General features: G+C 32.4%; 1 protein-coding gene across 20 annotated transcripts in view; it reads right to left on the reverse strand.

The window, feature by feature from the left end:
* Positions 1-1,573: 1,573 nt before the first annotated feature.
* LOC137641452 (partitioning defective 3 homolog) overlaps positions 1,574-17,845 on the reverse strand; it is a 310,783-nt gene continuing 294,511 nt past the window's right edge. For 9 of the 20 annotated variants that reach the window (XM_068374010.1, XM_068374013.1, XM_068374004.1 and 6 more), the window contains 5 exons: positions 17,449-17,618; positions 15,513-15,587; positions 11,720-11,800; positions 3,851-4,062; positions 1,574-2,953 (listed from right to left, as the gene is read on the reverse strand). In XM_068374010.1, the coding sequence (XP_068230111.1) occupies positions 2,610-2,953; positions 3,851-4,062; positions 11,720-11,800; positions 15,513-15,587; positions 17,449-17,618 (882 nt within the window). In that variant the 3' untranslated portion in view covers positions 1,574-2,609. The remainder of the gene's footprint in view (positions 2,954-3,850; positions 4,063-11,719; positions 11,801-15,512; positions 15,588-17,448; positions 17,619-17,845) is intronic. The other 11 variants (XM_068373998.1, XM_068373999.1, XM_068373997.1 and 8 more) reach the window with 4 other exon arrangements.

The following is a 17,845-nucleotide window of genomic DNA, read 5'->3' on the forward strand; positions in this document are numbered from 1 at the left end:
AGTCTAGAATATTGGTCAAGTAACTTGAATGGGAAAAAATTATAATACAAATTACCTGTAATAAAAATTAAATTAATCTAATTACAAATCAACTGTCAATTCTACACAAAGAAGTTATGACCAGTCATTAGTGGAAAAAACTTAATGCAAAACAACAATGAAACATTACCATATATAAAAAATGTAAGGCATCAGAATCTACACATTACTAATAAACCAGTGCTTACCAACTTAATGGCTCATTGTTTATGCTGTTCTCGTCTGTTCACATCTAGTAATTAAACCTACTGTACGTCTTCAAGACCTTCAAACTAATTTCTTGACATACAGGAAAAAATCAAGGTGGCAAAACACACTGTAAGAAATAGAGAAAAGGGTAATCAGTTTAGTTTCTCAGTTCTCAAAAGTACAAAGAAACAAATAAGATAAAGATGTCCCATTTAAGGAACAAAAACCTGAACAACACTAAATTAGAATTTCTTAAAAAAAACTTTACTTTTATATACTTCTTTCATGTTAACAAGACTACTTTACAGTCAAAACCCATGCCTATCACAAGGTTAGCCCTAAGGAGTTGTTTTCCACAATATTTTAAACACTAATTAAATTTTCTACAATCCCACAGTTGGACCAATACAAATTTACTTTAAAAATTGACAAAATTTCCTTCTTTCAATATTTTTCAAAACTCTTAAAATTTGTCGTTTTAAAAACTTGGGAATATACATATTATAGTTTGCAAGTGTTGACCAATTCTAAGAATATAGAATATCTTCATTGGGTTTTATGTTAGCTAATTAATTCTTATAATTACTTTCTCTGTTATTTATTAAGTGCACTCTTTAAAGGGATGTTGAATAATCACCAATGGGATGGCCAATTCTGATTTAGTCATAGTAGTTGCCACTTTAGCAGTTTTATCAACAATATGTAGAAAGGGATAAAACATATTTAACATTTCACCAGCTTCAGGTTACTTGTAGAATGAAATTTGTCAAGGCCAACGTATTGGTAGGCAAAAGGCTTAGATGCTGTTGCTTTTATGTTCAGTCTTCAAGACATTTTATGACCTTGCCTCTATTGCTTATTCTTTTTCCACACTACCGCTATTCCTAAACTGAGAGCTCGGCTGCCTCGACAGATCTTGTCAAAGTATTTCTATCGAAAATGTCTTCTCCTCCAAGTTCTCTTTTGCTCATCGAAGACCTTTCAAGACCACTTTCAGGATGATGACATTTATGGAGTTCTATTCTTATCACTGAAAATCACTTTTGTAGCATATTTTATGATCTTATTGCCTAGAGTTCCACTAAGAAAACTGAAAGCTTGCTACAGTAAATGGACTGATTTCATATTTTTGTTAGAAATATGTCCAAAAGGATCAGCTCAAGTTTTCAAAGCTAAGAAGATTCAGAACACTAAGACATGAAATAGAGTCTGGAAAAGTCTCTTGCGATACATCTCTTAACAATGATATCTAAATAGGAAATTGCACCTAATCAAATTTACAATACGATGCCATTTCCCACAGAAAAGGATACGAGCACTGTACGATGCTAAAAGAAATCACACAGTTATTCTAAAACTTTATTTTCTTTTTTAGAGTATTGGAGTTCTCAATTTACATAAAAAAATGCTGCACCTTGAGCAGATATCATAACAGCACAGCAGCCTACACTGTTTTCCTTTACATAGTATAAAAAAACTCTCCTGTACTTAAGTACTATAACTTTTTACAAATACTTTACAACTGTACATAACTGAAACAGGTGACCACATACTGCAGTCATTTACAACCAATTCAGTTAAGGGACTACTAGGAGCCCTAGTGGGAATGTAACCCAAATTGCTTTGGCACAACTTACAAATGGGATTTAATAGTATAAAAGAATCTAGAAGAATCGCGTCAAATAGACGACAAAAACTTAAGTCTGTTAAAATTTAAAAATACTTTCTTTAATTCAGCTAACCTAAAATTATTCTCAAATATACACACAGTTTATAAACACTATAGATATATATTTACTGTATTTATTCAATACTAAAGCCATATACACATTAGGTTATCATCACATTTTAAAATATCTGCGATTAAAAGTTCAAAGGCAAAACACTGGATGGCACATCATTCTCATCCTGAAAGGCACCAAACCTGGAGCACTTCACAGTACTGTGAATCAGCAATTACTTGATCATCTCATTACTGAGAAAGTCTTAAAAAATATATATATTTCTGTATAACAGTCAAATTAAGACAGTAGGATATTACAAACCAATAATCTTACTCGCCTAATTATATGTCCAGGTACTGTACTATCAAATAAAATTATTTGGTCCCTTACTATCTGTACATCTATTTTTACAAAAATATTAACACGTATTATACTTCATAGCTCACATGGAATGTTGCACCATATAATATATATGGCTACACACTTAAAAACAGTCACACTAAAAGGACTTGGTAAAATCCTTTTACCAATCTCTCGGAATAAAGATTAAAAAAAAATTTAAAACTCGGCTTTGATTATCAATAAATTAACAAGTAAAATTTACTTCACAATACAAAACATTCACTCGGCACCTTCAGTACAATTATGCATGTTCTTTCATACTTTAGAACCCGGAACAGTGAGTGTGGTGGTGTGATGGTGAGACGGAGGGGGAGGCATTTTATGGTGAGGGCCTGTAAAGTGGCTTGCAGGTCGATAACTGGACCCATAGATCCCTTCCATGTGTGGAAGGTCACGAAGGTGATCACGAGGATTCTCACTTGAACCTCCCCGCTGACTAATGTGTATAGCAGACTGGGAAGGATTCATTGTTTGGCCTCCGCGAATGGTCTGGTTACCATGCATGGATGACCCTGATGTTTGCTTGTACATACTGGCTGGATGAGACTGTGATGCATTTGGAAATACTGGGTTGCTGGGCATGTTGTTATTCACATTATCTGAAAAAATTAACTAATTTACCTTTTAGCCCAAATTTTGGGTTAACTAGCTCTAATCTTTAGACTGCCCTTGTTTTGTCACCCAGTCATATTCCTGAAGTATGACTTCATGAAGCTACTCACAATTGCTTATGACTATATTCATAATATTAAAGGGACTTTTAAGCACATAAGCAGCAATGGTAGTGTGAAAAGTTTCTACACTTAGATGACAAAAGGAAATCTTTTAGAATGATATTAAAGAAAATATAATCACACTAATACAGTAGTATTAAAAAACAACAAAAATCTAAAGGTCATCTACAGAATTTTACGTACTATTCACTATTCCACTTAAGAATGCCCACTACTGTATTGTAAAAAAAAAAAAAAATCGAGCACATAAAAAATAATAGAAAATTTGAAATCATAAAGCATCCACCTGGAACTTAAATTCAAGTATAGGTAATGATTTGTTTGATATGAATATGATTCAGAACTTTAAAGCCCTTTGGAAAATGCACTAAATATGAACAGTTTAAAATTCTATACTCCCTTCACAGTTTAAGGAAAATGCACTAAAAATCATAAACATTCTTTCCTCATCACAAATAAAATTGATGACAACATGGAGACACAGCAAAACGCAATGCTGTACAGTATACACATGTTGGATGTTGAGATCTATAAAAGATTCCCTCTTAATGGTTTGAAAAATGCACTGCATATTTGAAAGTTAAATACATAATACATGAGAGACTTTCACTTCAAAGCAAAAGCATTTTCATGATCAAATACTTCTAAACCCTAGGACTTTTGCTAAAATCGATTGAATAAAACTGATAATCTATTCCCCTGCAATAAATACATGAAGAAAATACATTGCATTTGCAATATTGAACTGTAATTATCTCTTACTTTTGGCAGCCGCTACAGCTGCAGCTGGGGGTGGGGGTCCAGGGGGTGGAGGATGATGTCTTCTTGGGAGAGACGTACTACTGTTATCCTGAGCGTGGGAAATTATTGCCTGTACACTCTCATACTCATAATAATTACTAACAGGCCTATGCTGATGTTCACGTGCTGATTCCCGAGGTCCTCGCTGACTCTGGTACTCTCGGGCTTCACGACTAAAGTAAAATTTACAGCATTAATAATGTGGATCAGGAAATTTTTAATTACATAAATTAATTTAGACCTGCTCCAACACTCAAACTTAGCTCATGCTCTCATTCTGAAAATTTCATGAGCATAAATACAACCTCATTAAGAATACATGTACAGTTCTTGCAATTACAACTTATTTCTTATGAAAAATTATTCAAGTAGAGCACTGTATAAGCTTGATAGGTCATAATACTCATTAAAAAATCCATTATAGAATAAAATACATTACATCAATTTCCTATTTTTCACAGGGGAAGACAGATATTTGACATTGCACTGCCACTTTTTATTAGTAAAATAGCTTCCAGATGGATTTCCCGTTCGGTTGCTCAAGAATAATAAATACTATACTGTATACTATATTTGAATAAAGATGTGTACATTCAAGTCTAACTTTGGTTGGGAATCTATTAGAACACGAGATTGAGGAACATACAGATAGTTTGCCATTACTTTAGCAGTCTTGATTTTGGATGCTTTCACTGTATCAGGGTATCGAAAACTTTCCTTTCACTCACTTTTGTTGAACATATTTTCTTACTCATCCCTTGACAAAGTTTGGACAGTGATTTTAATACAACAGTCCATCCAAAAGAAGATTGGGAAAACAAAAGTTTACTGTACTTAGATAATCAGCAAAGATTTCTTTCTGTTGGCTCAGTCCACAGTAATTATCTTCTACAATGTCACACACTACACTTATGTTTAGTTTTTTTTTTTTTTTTAACAGAATGGCATTTGCACTCACTCGCAGGGGTGCTCTTTTAGCTCGGAAAAGTTTACTACTAGATTATTAGTTGCAAGTATTTTGTCCGAATAGCATCATTGTTTTCATTTGATTACCAAATAATATAAATCACAACTTATTTACAAACCTAAATTTCTCCCTTAGATATATGTTTTGTCAACAAATAATGTTAACGAATCAAGAGATTATGTAGTATTGGGATGGAAGTCTAAATTTAATAATGCCCGCTGAAGTCAACCATAGGAGCTTGTTTTTGGATCACACTGCATCAACTTGTAACTTTTCATACATTTTAACACAAATTGGGATAAATTACACAAAGCACAAAGAAAAAAAATGTTATTAAAAACTTTCTATGAATACGAGAATCTACTAAATTCATTGAATTAATAAAACTCGCTATTGGTGAAAACTTGCGGGGAGGTAAAATGAACAGCCTACTGTCAAATACCCTGGTAGGCAAAGAAGGGAGAGGGAGGGGTATCGCGGATGTAACTCGCCGAAATTATGAATTAATTTAATTGTGATTATGTAATTTATGGAACAGTACTGTATCCTTAAACCAAAAATAGTGCTATTAATAGAATCTATACCTTTGTGAAATATAAAATAGCAAACCCCTTCTATACAGACTTGCATCATAAGCCTAGAATGCGAGTGGGATTAAAAGCTTTGCTGTGACTATCCCAACATACTGTCAAAATATTCATAACCATTTAATATCAAACCTTCAATATCGACAAATTAATAATCTACAACATAAATCTTTCATAAGGTCTGTTTATGAAAATCAATCTGCCTCTTTCTAAGATAGATGTGACATTTGATATATTGTATGTTTAAGCAAGTTTGAAATTAATGTTAAACTGTTTAGGCTAGGACCACTTGATTACTATCACTTTTTATGTAAATATGACATTATCGGTCCTAAAATAGTAAAACTCCTTTATTAAATTTCTGAAATGATGGCTCTCAACATACTTTTATCTAAAGGTTTATTTCCATATTCTTTCTGTGGTCAACCAGTTTTAGAACAAATTTAATGTTGAACAGGGTGACATAAGTCCTTTTATAGTTTATACATGATACATCTGTTTTAATGTTGTTAAAGTTTTTAAAAAAAATTATTTTAATTGTTCATTACTTCTTATTTCATTTATTTACTTCCTTATTTCCTTTCCTTTTCCCTGTTGGAGCCCTTGGGCTTATAGCATCTTGCTTCTCCAACTATGGTTGTAGCTTAGCTAGTAATAACAATAATAATAATAATCCTCTAATATAGCAATACTCATCATACCATATCTTAAATTAATTTTTCTACTGCATTCTGTTTAAACTTTCCGATCAAACAAATCCTATGACTGCAAGCATAACCAAAATTTAAACAATATAGTACTAAAATATTTAAACCTTTTAAATTAAAAACATGCAATAGTATATTTAAAATAGGGAATGTGATAAGGAAATAAAGCACAATACCTTACTAAGTCATAAAAATACACAAGTCTTAACAAGACTTAATTTAGCAACATCAATTTCACTTAATTTGATATCCATCAACATACTTCAATCATTTAGGGTTGCAATTTAGTATATAGTATTATAAACTTCTGCATTCCTACTTCCACTTTTTATAGTTCTAATTATAGGGATCACTATACAGTACTTATGAAAAGAGTTAAATAGTAATACTTCTACTATATTCTATTCATTCTCTTTACTGACCCTGCTTTTATTCAAGGATGAATACTCCTAAAAGGTTTTTAATCCTCTACCTCATCCAAAGTTCAGGTTTGAATATTTTGAATTTTATTTAATGCTTTTACATATCAGTGTGACTTACAAAGAAACAGAATTTTAATAATTTTCTATTTATTTTTATATGACTTGATGTTCATATGGCTTCTCTCATTAAACTGTTTTATTAACATTTACCCCTAAACCTAAAAAAATTCCTGTTTTCTTTCTTTTTAATAGACATGCCTATAGTAAAGTAATGAGATTATATAGCAGTTAATGGCAACTAATGATGGCTTGAGAACCCACGACCTTTTTCTTTTCACTCTCGAATTCAAAAATATTCCCTATCCTCTTGACAAAAGTCGGTGGAAAGGAAGGTGGGCATGTAAATGAACATCAGGAGAGTATATACATAGGTACCATGTTAATTTTATCATTACAATTCTATGTGAACCTTCACTGTGGTGAAATCTTCAACACTGAATGAAAACTAAGATTACCAGTCCCCTTTCTTTGCATTTGAGATTAGAATTTATTGATTCTATCCAAAACAAAATGAGGGAATTGAGGTGTATAAATTTTCTTGGAAGAGGAATCGCCAAGGAATATACAGCATCAGAATTCACCTAGAGCAACTTATTAGGATATTTTCCAGCATTCATTTATCTACTGAAAAAGATACCTCACTACAGTCAGGTTCTGTGTGTTCTCTTCATCCTCATTCTCCTGTTCCCGTTTGTTAACATCTTTGTACAAGAGCTGCCCTGCATTTGTTTAGCAAGGGAATCAATTTGATAGTTGAGGTACTACATCATTTATTTACCTTGTTATAGAGTTAACCCATGATGAGCTAGTGGCCGAACTTACAAGCATATCATGCTCACTGCCATCTAAAACATGATACCACCGATCAGCTTTAGCCGAAACTCTTTGCTCTAAGGAAAACAAACGATATGGCACTCCATCCACATACAGTATGAATAAATAAGAGGTTACTTTAGAAGGTTTACTTCAGTGAGTGGAGAGTTTTAGAGTCCATGCTAATAACTCTGCCTCACAATCTTACAGTCTAAAAAAGCGGGTAGGATTGCGGGAATGTGATGGCTGAACAGCAGAAGTGCCTAAAGTAATTGAAGCTCTATGAGAGGATCTCCAATCTGTAATATGTTGTGAACCACTTGAACCCTTACTGAATGGAACATTAGAACCACTAGACTACTGATAAAAAGTTAGGTTAGGGTTTGAAATAAAATGTGTTTGATTAGAATTATTGTCTTCAACTAAAGAATCGCTTGTTTTTTGAGATTTCACAAAAGCAGCTAAAAGCTTTTGGAGCTCATCACTATTAAAACTTGATTTGTTAAATGCTATACTGTACTGGAATTTGGTGCTGGCGTGTAATTATTGTCATCATCCCAGCTATAATCAACTAGCCTAGTCTCTTCTGGATATCCCCATTGCCTAAAATAAAGATTTGTTTTGTGATCTGAACCTTAATTGGGTTAGCAACCATAGAAACATAATTACCAATACAATGAACAGTGAGGCACCTTTGCGGCACCTCGCTTTTAGACACTTCCATGAAGCTAGACTCTTTCAAACAACCCTCACTTCATTGCCCGCGGCCTTTGTGGCATTTCCCTCCCTGCATAACGCAACTTTTCTTTCTGACCTCTTCTCACAATCCCAACATCCAACATTACAAAAGCATTTCCCATGTTTGTTGAGCAACAAGAGTTAAGTTATGTACCTATTACGTACTGTGTACATATCAGTACATGTACATGTATACCTCAAGTTTAATACTAAACCCCACTACTGCGCCTTAAGGGTTACATCATACATCACAAGATTTTGCTGTGTAGAACTTCCCAAACAGTAAGTGCTGTTGTGTGTGAACTATAGTCTATTTTATCCAATATTTACTGTGAATCGTCTTAGGGTATTCATATATTCATTCAAAAAGAACTACTAATGGTGCATTTAAATTACATTATATGAAATGCAGTGCTGTATGTAGTTACAGGCTACGTATTAGGTGATGAGCTGGTAGGGTTGTGAGAAGATTTCGCTAAGACAGCTATCATTTATGAGTGATGTATCAATTCACCTTAGCTAATTAAGCTGTACTGTAGTGAAAGTGTCGTACACATTAAATTAATATAATGTACACCACAGTATCAGAGAGAATTGTTAGTTGAAAACAACTGTTTTGTTGTTACTTATATTGTACATAGTGTGGTGTGGCGACTACTTATATATAGTAGCAAAGTAACATTACCTTGTAAAGTAATATATACTGTACTATAATATTACAGTACAGTAGTGAGTTATTCAGGTCATTTTGGGATGTTGCGAGTTGAGTCCTACAAGGCTAAAAATATATATATATAAAAAAAAAAATTCTTATTGGGTATTGTATTCATGTTACCTAAACTCCTCCCCCTGAAGACAGAGGACTGTTCCCTACACCAAACAAAGAGAATTTGGATCATGATTATTATTATTATTAGATCCAAGTTTTTGCGCAATATTTAGACATTGATTAAAAACTTACAATGTCTAAGAAACATATTGACATGCAGTGAATAGTTTAGGAGAGAGGGTCTCCTTGTCTAACTCATTTTTAAATGCTATAAAAACCTTAAAAGGTAAACAATCCAGAGATAGGGGAGTGTTGTTATGCCAAAGACAACACAAATACTGAAAAATCAAAGGACCTGTGGCTTCACAAGCCATCAATGGTTGCCATTAACTGCTAGATTGTGTCATTACTTTACAAGAGGCAAAAGTCTATTGACAGATAAGAAATTTTATTTAGTTTTAAAGATAGATGTCAATAAAAACCAAGCTTACAGAGAAGTATATGAATATCAGGAGAGGTTCAAATAAATAATAATCTAATACATTTCTTGAATGAATAGTGTATAAGACTTCTATACTGAACTATAAAAAATAAATACTTTAGAGTACTTTTAATTACATTATGGTAATAAAAAATAAATATGGTATGAAACAAAATCCAAGACAGTCTTAAACGCTTTTCATGTTTCAGAATTTAACCTTGGAATGATCCCTATATTTCAATTTTGCACAAGACTTCATCTCACTACAGACTTATTAACAACCACTGCACTGGCATATCAGGTAAAAAATGAAAAAGTATCGAAAATTGTCATATCTTACTGAATACGGCTGAAAATCTGTGCAATATATTTTATACAAAGCAACCTGCCTCATAGAAGTCATAGCAATGCACTGTGGATTTTAAGAAATTGCACTAAACTGATATTGTAATCTAAATATGAAATAAAAAATTACTAAATTGTTTAATTAAAAATTTCATACCATACTTTCAAAAACATATCAATTTACATGCTTAAATTGTCCATTACCTATTAGTACCAAATAACTCATCACATTTAAGTTAACATTTTTTGTCATAAGTACAGTAAATACTCAATAAATTCAGGTCATGCACTAAAGTACAATTAATGTCAAGCCTTTACTTTACCACCATGTTTTGCTGCTAATAATTTTTTTAGGTTATTCAAAATATCTACAATGAGTGTAAGAAATGGTAATTGACACTAACTATAACTATCATTATAATAAAAGTATGACAATTACAGGAAAAGACACTAAAGTTCATCCCCTATATTCCTAACAAAGAAAACTGAAAGCTAACAAACTTATTACAGCCTATATCCCTTTTCCCATTTCCATGAACATGAAGTAGGAGATGACGAGAAGTATTGATTTAAAAGCCCAAGATAGAGACAACTGGCAAAACCTAACCAAGGTCCTTTGCGTCAATAGGCGTAGGAATTGATGATGATATCACTACCTTGCTCAGCGAAAACCTATCCAACTACGTACTATGATCCAATGATATAAATTCAACACCTACAAAGCTCACACTTGGTCACCCTAAAATGCAGTGATAATCTTAAATTAAGATATGAACAAAATAAAAAAAATAAAGCTATACAGTATTCACAAATTCTTGGAGATATAGTTCAGATCACTATATTAGTACTTCCACAGTAGCCGATATTTCAAAACATCCAGTTCTAAATTTCTAGTTTTATATTTTTCAGTTACCATTCATTTATATTTGGAAACTAGTTGCATCAACTAAACCCTTACAGTTTAAATCTTAAGCATTACAAAAACTATAGCTTCCAATACTTTTCCGATGCTATTACACAACGCCTTTGCCTATTGTCTGATGTAGATATACTGTACATTCTGACTTTGCAAGTCATGAATAATTAGGAGGGCATCTTATCCACTAAGCTGCCTTATCAAACAGATTTGCTAATTTTTATTCTTTTCAAAATAGAAATACACTTGATATTCTCTCTCTCTCAAATTGCAATAACTGGCTACAGCTTTACCAAGTGATAAAAAATTGCTACATATCCAAGATAATGTTAAAGTGGTCATTTAGATATTGTAATATCTACCTTCGGATTGTCAAGTGACTTTACCATTAACATCATCATTCCTAAATGTGCGATTCATGACTTTACTATTACCAACATCATCCCATCGAGCAAGCAATTCTACACTGTTCAAACTGGATAATTAATATCAATAAAACAGATATTCTACTTATAAAATAAAAATAAAAATTACTTATAAAACAAATAGAACCAAATAAGGCTTCAGAGTAATAAAATATCTGTTATTAGATAAGTTTAAACATTCCTAAACCCAAAAATCTATTTTAGACCCTTACATTGTACAATACAGTATGAAAGGTCAGACCACCATCTAGATAAAACTACTATGTATTTAATAAATCCTACAGCAAAAACTTGAGTAACTTTGGCAACTATTGAATTATTGATGATTCAATAAATAAATAAATTTACTCTCAAGAATAAATCTTTTAACCCTTAGACCTTCTCCATACAAGACCTTAAAACAAACTATTCTGAACTAATAAAACTAAAAGTACAAGTTAACGAAAAGAATCCTCTTTCACTATTACAAAGGACTATGGCAGAGTTGAAGGGAATAAATACTTTATACAGTTAACAAATAGATGAAATTCTGCAGTTTATATGGAGAAATGTTTAAAATTAATGAACATGCTCCATGCATCACCAGTACATGCAGTATACCTTGCAAGAACAGATTCGTGAATAAACGTCTCCTCCAGTTTGTGCAACAGGTTACCATGGTTACCCTCCTGCAGCCTCCTGCTTTAAGGAAATTAGGAGAAAGGAAAGTGTAAAAGGGAGCAGGAGGTAGTTAGTAATACCAACACCTTAGGTGACCGAATTGAAATAAAAAGTAAACAAATGAACAAATACCATTATCCCACATATACACAAATACAAGATTATGGCAAAAAATTTTGAATATAAAACCAATTTAAAAAATCAATATAAAATAAACTGTACGTTTATGAAGTTAATTGGAACTAAATATGTAAGTGAAATTTGGTGTAGAGAAACTGGGCATTTACATCCAAAAAGTGTATTTATGATAAAATCTCACAATGAAAAATTTTACCTTAAAAAACAGAACAATAGCTAAAAGCAAGACCTAAAGTTCCATCGAGAGCTATCCATGATTTATAAGCTTAGCTAATTTAGAAATTTGGTAGAGAAAACCAGAAAATATCAATGTCCATTCCCCAGTTAGAAATTTTACATAACTTCTAGGTTTATCATGGTGTTGGCTTCAAATTTAACATTACACTATGTATTGGCCAGCTCAGTGCTTTTGTTACCAACCTTACACCAAGTAAACAACATATAATAATTGTAGACCTAATTATTTAAAGAAGTATAATAGATGACAAGGATTGTATTAACAGCTTCTACTAACCTAATCCTCTAGACATATACTATCAATAGAAAAAACCCATCATGAGCTACAACGGAAACAAGACCGCTGATTTATTAGCTCCTAAGTTGTCCCCTTATCTACTTCAAGTTAGCAAGAAGAGGTTCTTTTTGCACTTTCTTGTGAGTTGGTAATATTACTTCATTAGGTATAGGTGTTTGTGGTAATTCTAGCCCTGCTGATTATCATCCCATTTCCAAAAACTCCCCTATTATCCAAAGTTTGCAATATGGCTTTTGAAAAGGCCTTGGAGCATGTGATGAACTTTTTACTATTTCCAATGATTTACAGAAATCCCTTTATTATGGCCAGGAAGTGCATATGAATGGCCTCAATTTTAGTGCTGCCTATGACAGTGTTAATCATTTGACCTTTGATTTTCACTCAAATAAGTAAAGTTAGGGGGTCTTTTCTTAGTTTCATTATTGAATCTTTAAGTAATAGATTGTAAAGAGTAGCAGTTCATGGGCACCATAGTGAGTATTGGTGTTCCTCAAACATATGTGGTTCAGCCTAGAAAACAAGATCATTGCATATGCAGATGATGCTACTCTCTTTGCCTCGATTCCATTTCCTGAATGTATTGCTAGGGTTGCTGAATCCGTTCATAGAGATCTTGCTAAAATTAGTGCTAGGTTCAAATCCTTGGGCATGAAGTTAAACCCTAACTAACCTCAAGGTACAGTATGATTGTACGTAGGTACAATCCTGAACATTGAGATCTCAACATAGATGTTTCTTTAACCAAGTACAACTTTAAAATTTAGGTTTGATTCTCGATTGCAAATTTACTTTTGAGAAACTCATTCGGTCGGTTTCTTCTTCAATTGCATAAAATACATGCTTATTGCAAGTCAAGATTTCAAGTGATCAATCTATTCAGAAGAAATATTTTAATTCTTCCATTCTGCCTTGTTTCAAGTACAGTGTTGTTCTCCTATCTAGTCTTCAGCTGCTGACTCTAATCTTAATTTGTTGGATAAAAACTTGCTGTCTATAATCTAGATATGCTTACCAGTCTTAAGATTATGATAAAAAACTTGTAGGGGAAAAATAGGTACAGTACTGCACAGTAGAGTGCTTTAAAAAAATTCTTGAGGGTTAACATGTGTCATTTTATTGTTTACCAGTCATTACTGTACTTAACATTGCTATTCATCTTTCATTTAGTTAGCATTTTCTTTAATAGCTTATTCTTAATTTCTCCATTTCTTTTCTGTTTTGGTCTAATAATTTTCTGACTGCAGAAAAGACATGGCAAACAAAATTGAATTTTTGGGGTTAAAGCTATGCGTGGTCTCCTCGGACTTAATTGTAAAAGGCCAGAACAGGGAATCAAATATGGTGAGCAAAAACCCCACAGCACTTCCTCACAAATACGATTTCCTTTGTCAAAACTTTTTTACTTTCATACCAACCCATGAATAGAATAAGCTTTACGTGGAAGTGCAAGCTTGAGGACCCCAAAACAAAAAAGAAATTCCTCCACCCCACCATCATACCCTCCATACTACATATTCTCCTACCCCACCATTATTCCCTCCCTATGTGGCCTATCACAGAAGCTAAGAATCGCCTTAATAAAAGAGGGTAGACTTAAGAATGGAAATAAAATTTTCATTTTAAAATTATGTTAATTACCATGAATCTTACCACTGAATAGAAGAAGCTGAATAACACCTCTTAAGCGGAGGGGAGGTGATACACACAACTTAAAAAAAAAAAACCTACATCAAACTAAGTTAATGCCTAGTCTAACTAAGCCAATGCCCTAAAAAATTAAAAAAAGGAGAACTTCACCACTTTTTCTACCGCTTGTCAAGTACATGCCCATTCCAAAATCTGTACAATGTCTCATCAACCATCATTCAACAAATTTCTTGTTTCTCTCTCATTCATATTTTTAGCCTAGAATCAGCGATCATTAAATATGGAAGCAAACCAAATAATTTTGGACCTCGGCATAAGTTTAACATTGTCATTAGAAGTTGTGATCCTATGTTGAATCTCACTGATAAAACTAGATAAAGGTGCAATACACACTCCACAAGCTTACCCGATGAGAGGAATGAAATTATCAGACAAGTTAACCAAATCACTGATTTAAATGGGTGAGTCTGATGTGCCTAAGCCCCCTTACATTTACTGCATAACAAATATTAATCCTTCCCCAATTGAGTGCTCTGTTGATCTCAAGTCTTCCATAAAAACTAAAATATATAAAAAAAAAAAAGTCCATTTATAATTTCAGCAAAAAGCTTTATGAAAAATAGAAATAATCATAAGCATAAAAATAAAGTACTATAACATAGTGATTTAGATAGGGTGAATGCCAAAAATATTTTGGTACATGAGATCTGCAATTTAACACCAAGTATGATATGCTAACTTACAACATTGAGATTATCCTAAGGTAATATAAGGACAACAAGCATCATACTGAATTCACTTTTACTTTGCAATTTGAACAAAACTTGTGTATGCCGTGACTGAAGCAAAATTTCCCATATTCCTCTACATCAAGTACATGGTGTCCATATAAACACACACATTTACAAAAAAGGAATAATCTTAAAAGAAATAGAAATACTTCATTAATACAACATGCTCAAAATTAAAATACAGTACAAAACATCACATACATAAGCTTAAAAAAAAATTCATAATGCTGCTACATACTGAGATCATACAATCCAAATCAATTCATAAAAGAATTCAACATTGATATGTTGATATTTACTTTTAGAAATAATAAAAACAATTCTCAGACTAAAGAATGCATAAATATTCTTTCCTGATGAATTGCACAAAACTATATGAGACTAAAATACGGTGTTTTGGTTACATTGAAAACTGCAACAGTTTTTTTTATCAGAATGATATCTTTGTTATCATTAAACAAAGCTCAATAAAATTTAGCATACTATATGAAAATTAAAAGAATTATTTCGTTAAAATCTTCTATGAATCAATTACTTGGATACTCAGCATCACCAACCTTCTACTACCCATTGTTAAGTAAACTCTGTAAAGAAATCTAAGAAAATGGCATAAAAATCTCACCTAGTCTGCTTATCCTTAAAGTCCTTGTATTGCTGATTAGCTAATTTCTTTAGCCTTTCTTGCTCCTTGTTCTTGCTGCATGCAAAATAGAAATATAAATATCGTGATGATCTAGAATAATAACTAAGTGATCAAAAGTAGATATAGGCCAATCACCATAACTAGATGTTAGCATGTTAGATACGTAAGTGCAAATATCACAGACAGCAGTAGCAGATGTTGGGTTCTGTGTTTGTGAAAGTTAGTGAATATATCTTGAATAGGTCTGGCACTTGAAACACTGATACAAAATTATCATAATGACACACTAATATGAGGATACTTCGCCACCAAGAACAATTTTCAAATCGCTAGGTTTACCTACTTGTCAATAGTAAATCATACTTTACTCAAGAACAATTACTACTTCATATAATTTGAAAAATTTAACAAATGAATCTATCACAATAGCAAAATTATCCAGTTGCTGCTTTATATATAAACATACTTCAAACACTCAATAATCACAAGCTTAACTCTGTTATCCGTATGCCTACTTCAAACTTTTCCCTTCCATAATGCAGCTATCCAATTGAAATAGAATTCTTGATCCTTTGCCTTCAGAATACAGTATATACTTTTGTTATTGTAATTTAGAGACTAAAGAAGTTTACAACATATGTGTAACCTAAATATTTGAAAGGATTATAACTAAATTTCTCCAGAACAAGTGCACAAGGTAATCTTTAACATGAAGTGTAATAATCTCGAGTATCAACTACAAAAATTAAAGAATAGCAATATCACCCTTTCATTATAAGGTCACTGATCCCAATTATTTCACTAATTTACTTATTAAAACCATTGACCTTGCCAATAATGCTAGTACTGTGAGGATTAAAATGTATAGTAGCTTCACGACAAAGTATTTTTAACTTCATTACTTCTGCAAAACCAGATGCTGTTAGGCCAATCATACACAATGCATATAAACAGGTCATTCATGACTTTGTACATAAAAAATGACGATAGATTGAGTGTTAATTAAAATTTTCAATTCAAATGCCTGCACAGTACTGATGAAACTACTGTATGAAGTTAAAAGCTTGCTAAATTAATTTGTAAATCTTTGTTTTTTATAAAACTGCGAGCATTTTACAACCTCGGTGCACTGGTTTTATTCTTTACTTATAAAAGTGTACATAAAGCTATTTGCTACTATAAACACTGTTAGTTCTTGAAATGTGTTAACACGAATACCAAGTCCAACATTAGGAATATTCAACCAAAATATGTAATGTTCTCCAAACCCCTATGTACAAACACCTGTGTCCTCACATGAAAATATTGTGTGATCAAACAGTGATGCTGTCCTAACATTTAATATTAATAGCATGTTAATTCTACAGTGAAAAATATATTAAATATAAAAAAAACATTATTCCTTTTAGTTAACCTCCAGTAAAAGATTGAAATACCAGTATCTCTGCATGTCTGTGAATCTATTTTGGCATTTCTAGTACACATAGAAAACTGAGGTAACATCAACTGTACAATTCTTATATTATTAAATTTCTAAAATGTCTTAACTCCTAAATCTGCTTCTGTTGCACACAAACTTCCTCACATACTAACATCAGAACTTTTTCTTCTCATTTTACTACAAAAAAACTTGCATAAAGAGAACCTTCACCCCAACCATCACCGTTACATTGTTAGGTACTTAGTAGGCAAAGAAAAAACAAAGCTCTACAGCTATATCTCAGACAGAAAAAACAATGACCTTTTCTTGGAAGTAGAAAAAATGAAATTCAGGCAACAAAACTAGAAAAACTGAACACACAGTATAAAAACAAAGCTCTACTTCAAGATATTGCATCATCAGTAATTCTAAGATTCACACACTCATCAAACATCTAATTACTAAAGCTCTTAAAATGGGTAAAATAATGCTCACCGTAGATGCTGCTGTATTTGTTCATAATTCACATAATGTGAGAATTTATGAGGATCAGCATACCCCGTTCGACTACCAGGTCTACCGACAGATTCGCCATATAGATCATAACTGTGAGACCTCATGTGCCGTATTTCTGGTTTTGGCTCACTAGGAACTGGATCTAAGCGCTGTAAAAAAAAATCAGCAATTGTAATAAGGCAACACAAGACTGCAAACTAACAAAACTGCTATGAATTTTAACACTGTGTCAATTTTCTCAATGTAAGAAAAAAACAGGAATCTCAGACAACATATTATAATGTCACAGAGTCTCCAAATCTACTGCAAAATAAAGTGTACCGTATAAACAAAAAGATACAACTACACACTGTAATGCAGTGGCAAAACACTGCAC

Source organism: Palaemon carinicauda, chromosome 5 (assembly GCF_036898095.1).
Source record: "Palaemon carinicauda isolate YSFRI2023 chromosome 5, ASM3689809v2, whole genome shotgun sequence".
Classification (NCBI taxonomy): Eukaryota; Metazoa; Arthropoda; class Malacostraca; order Decapoda; family Palaemonidae; genus Palaemon; species Palaemon carinicauda.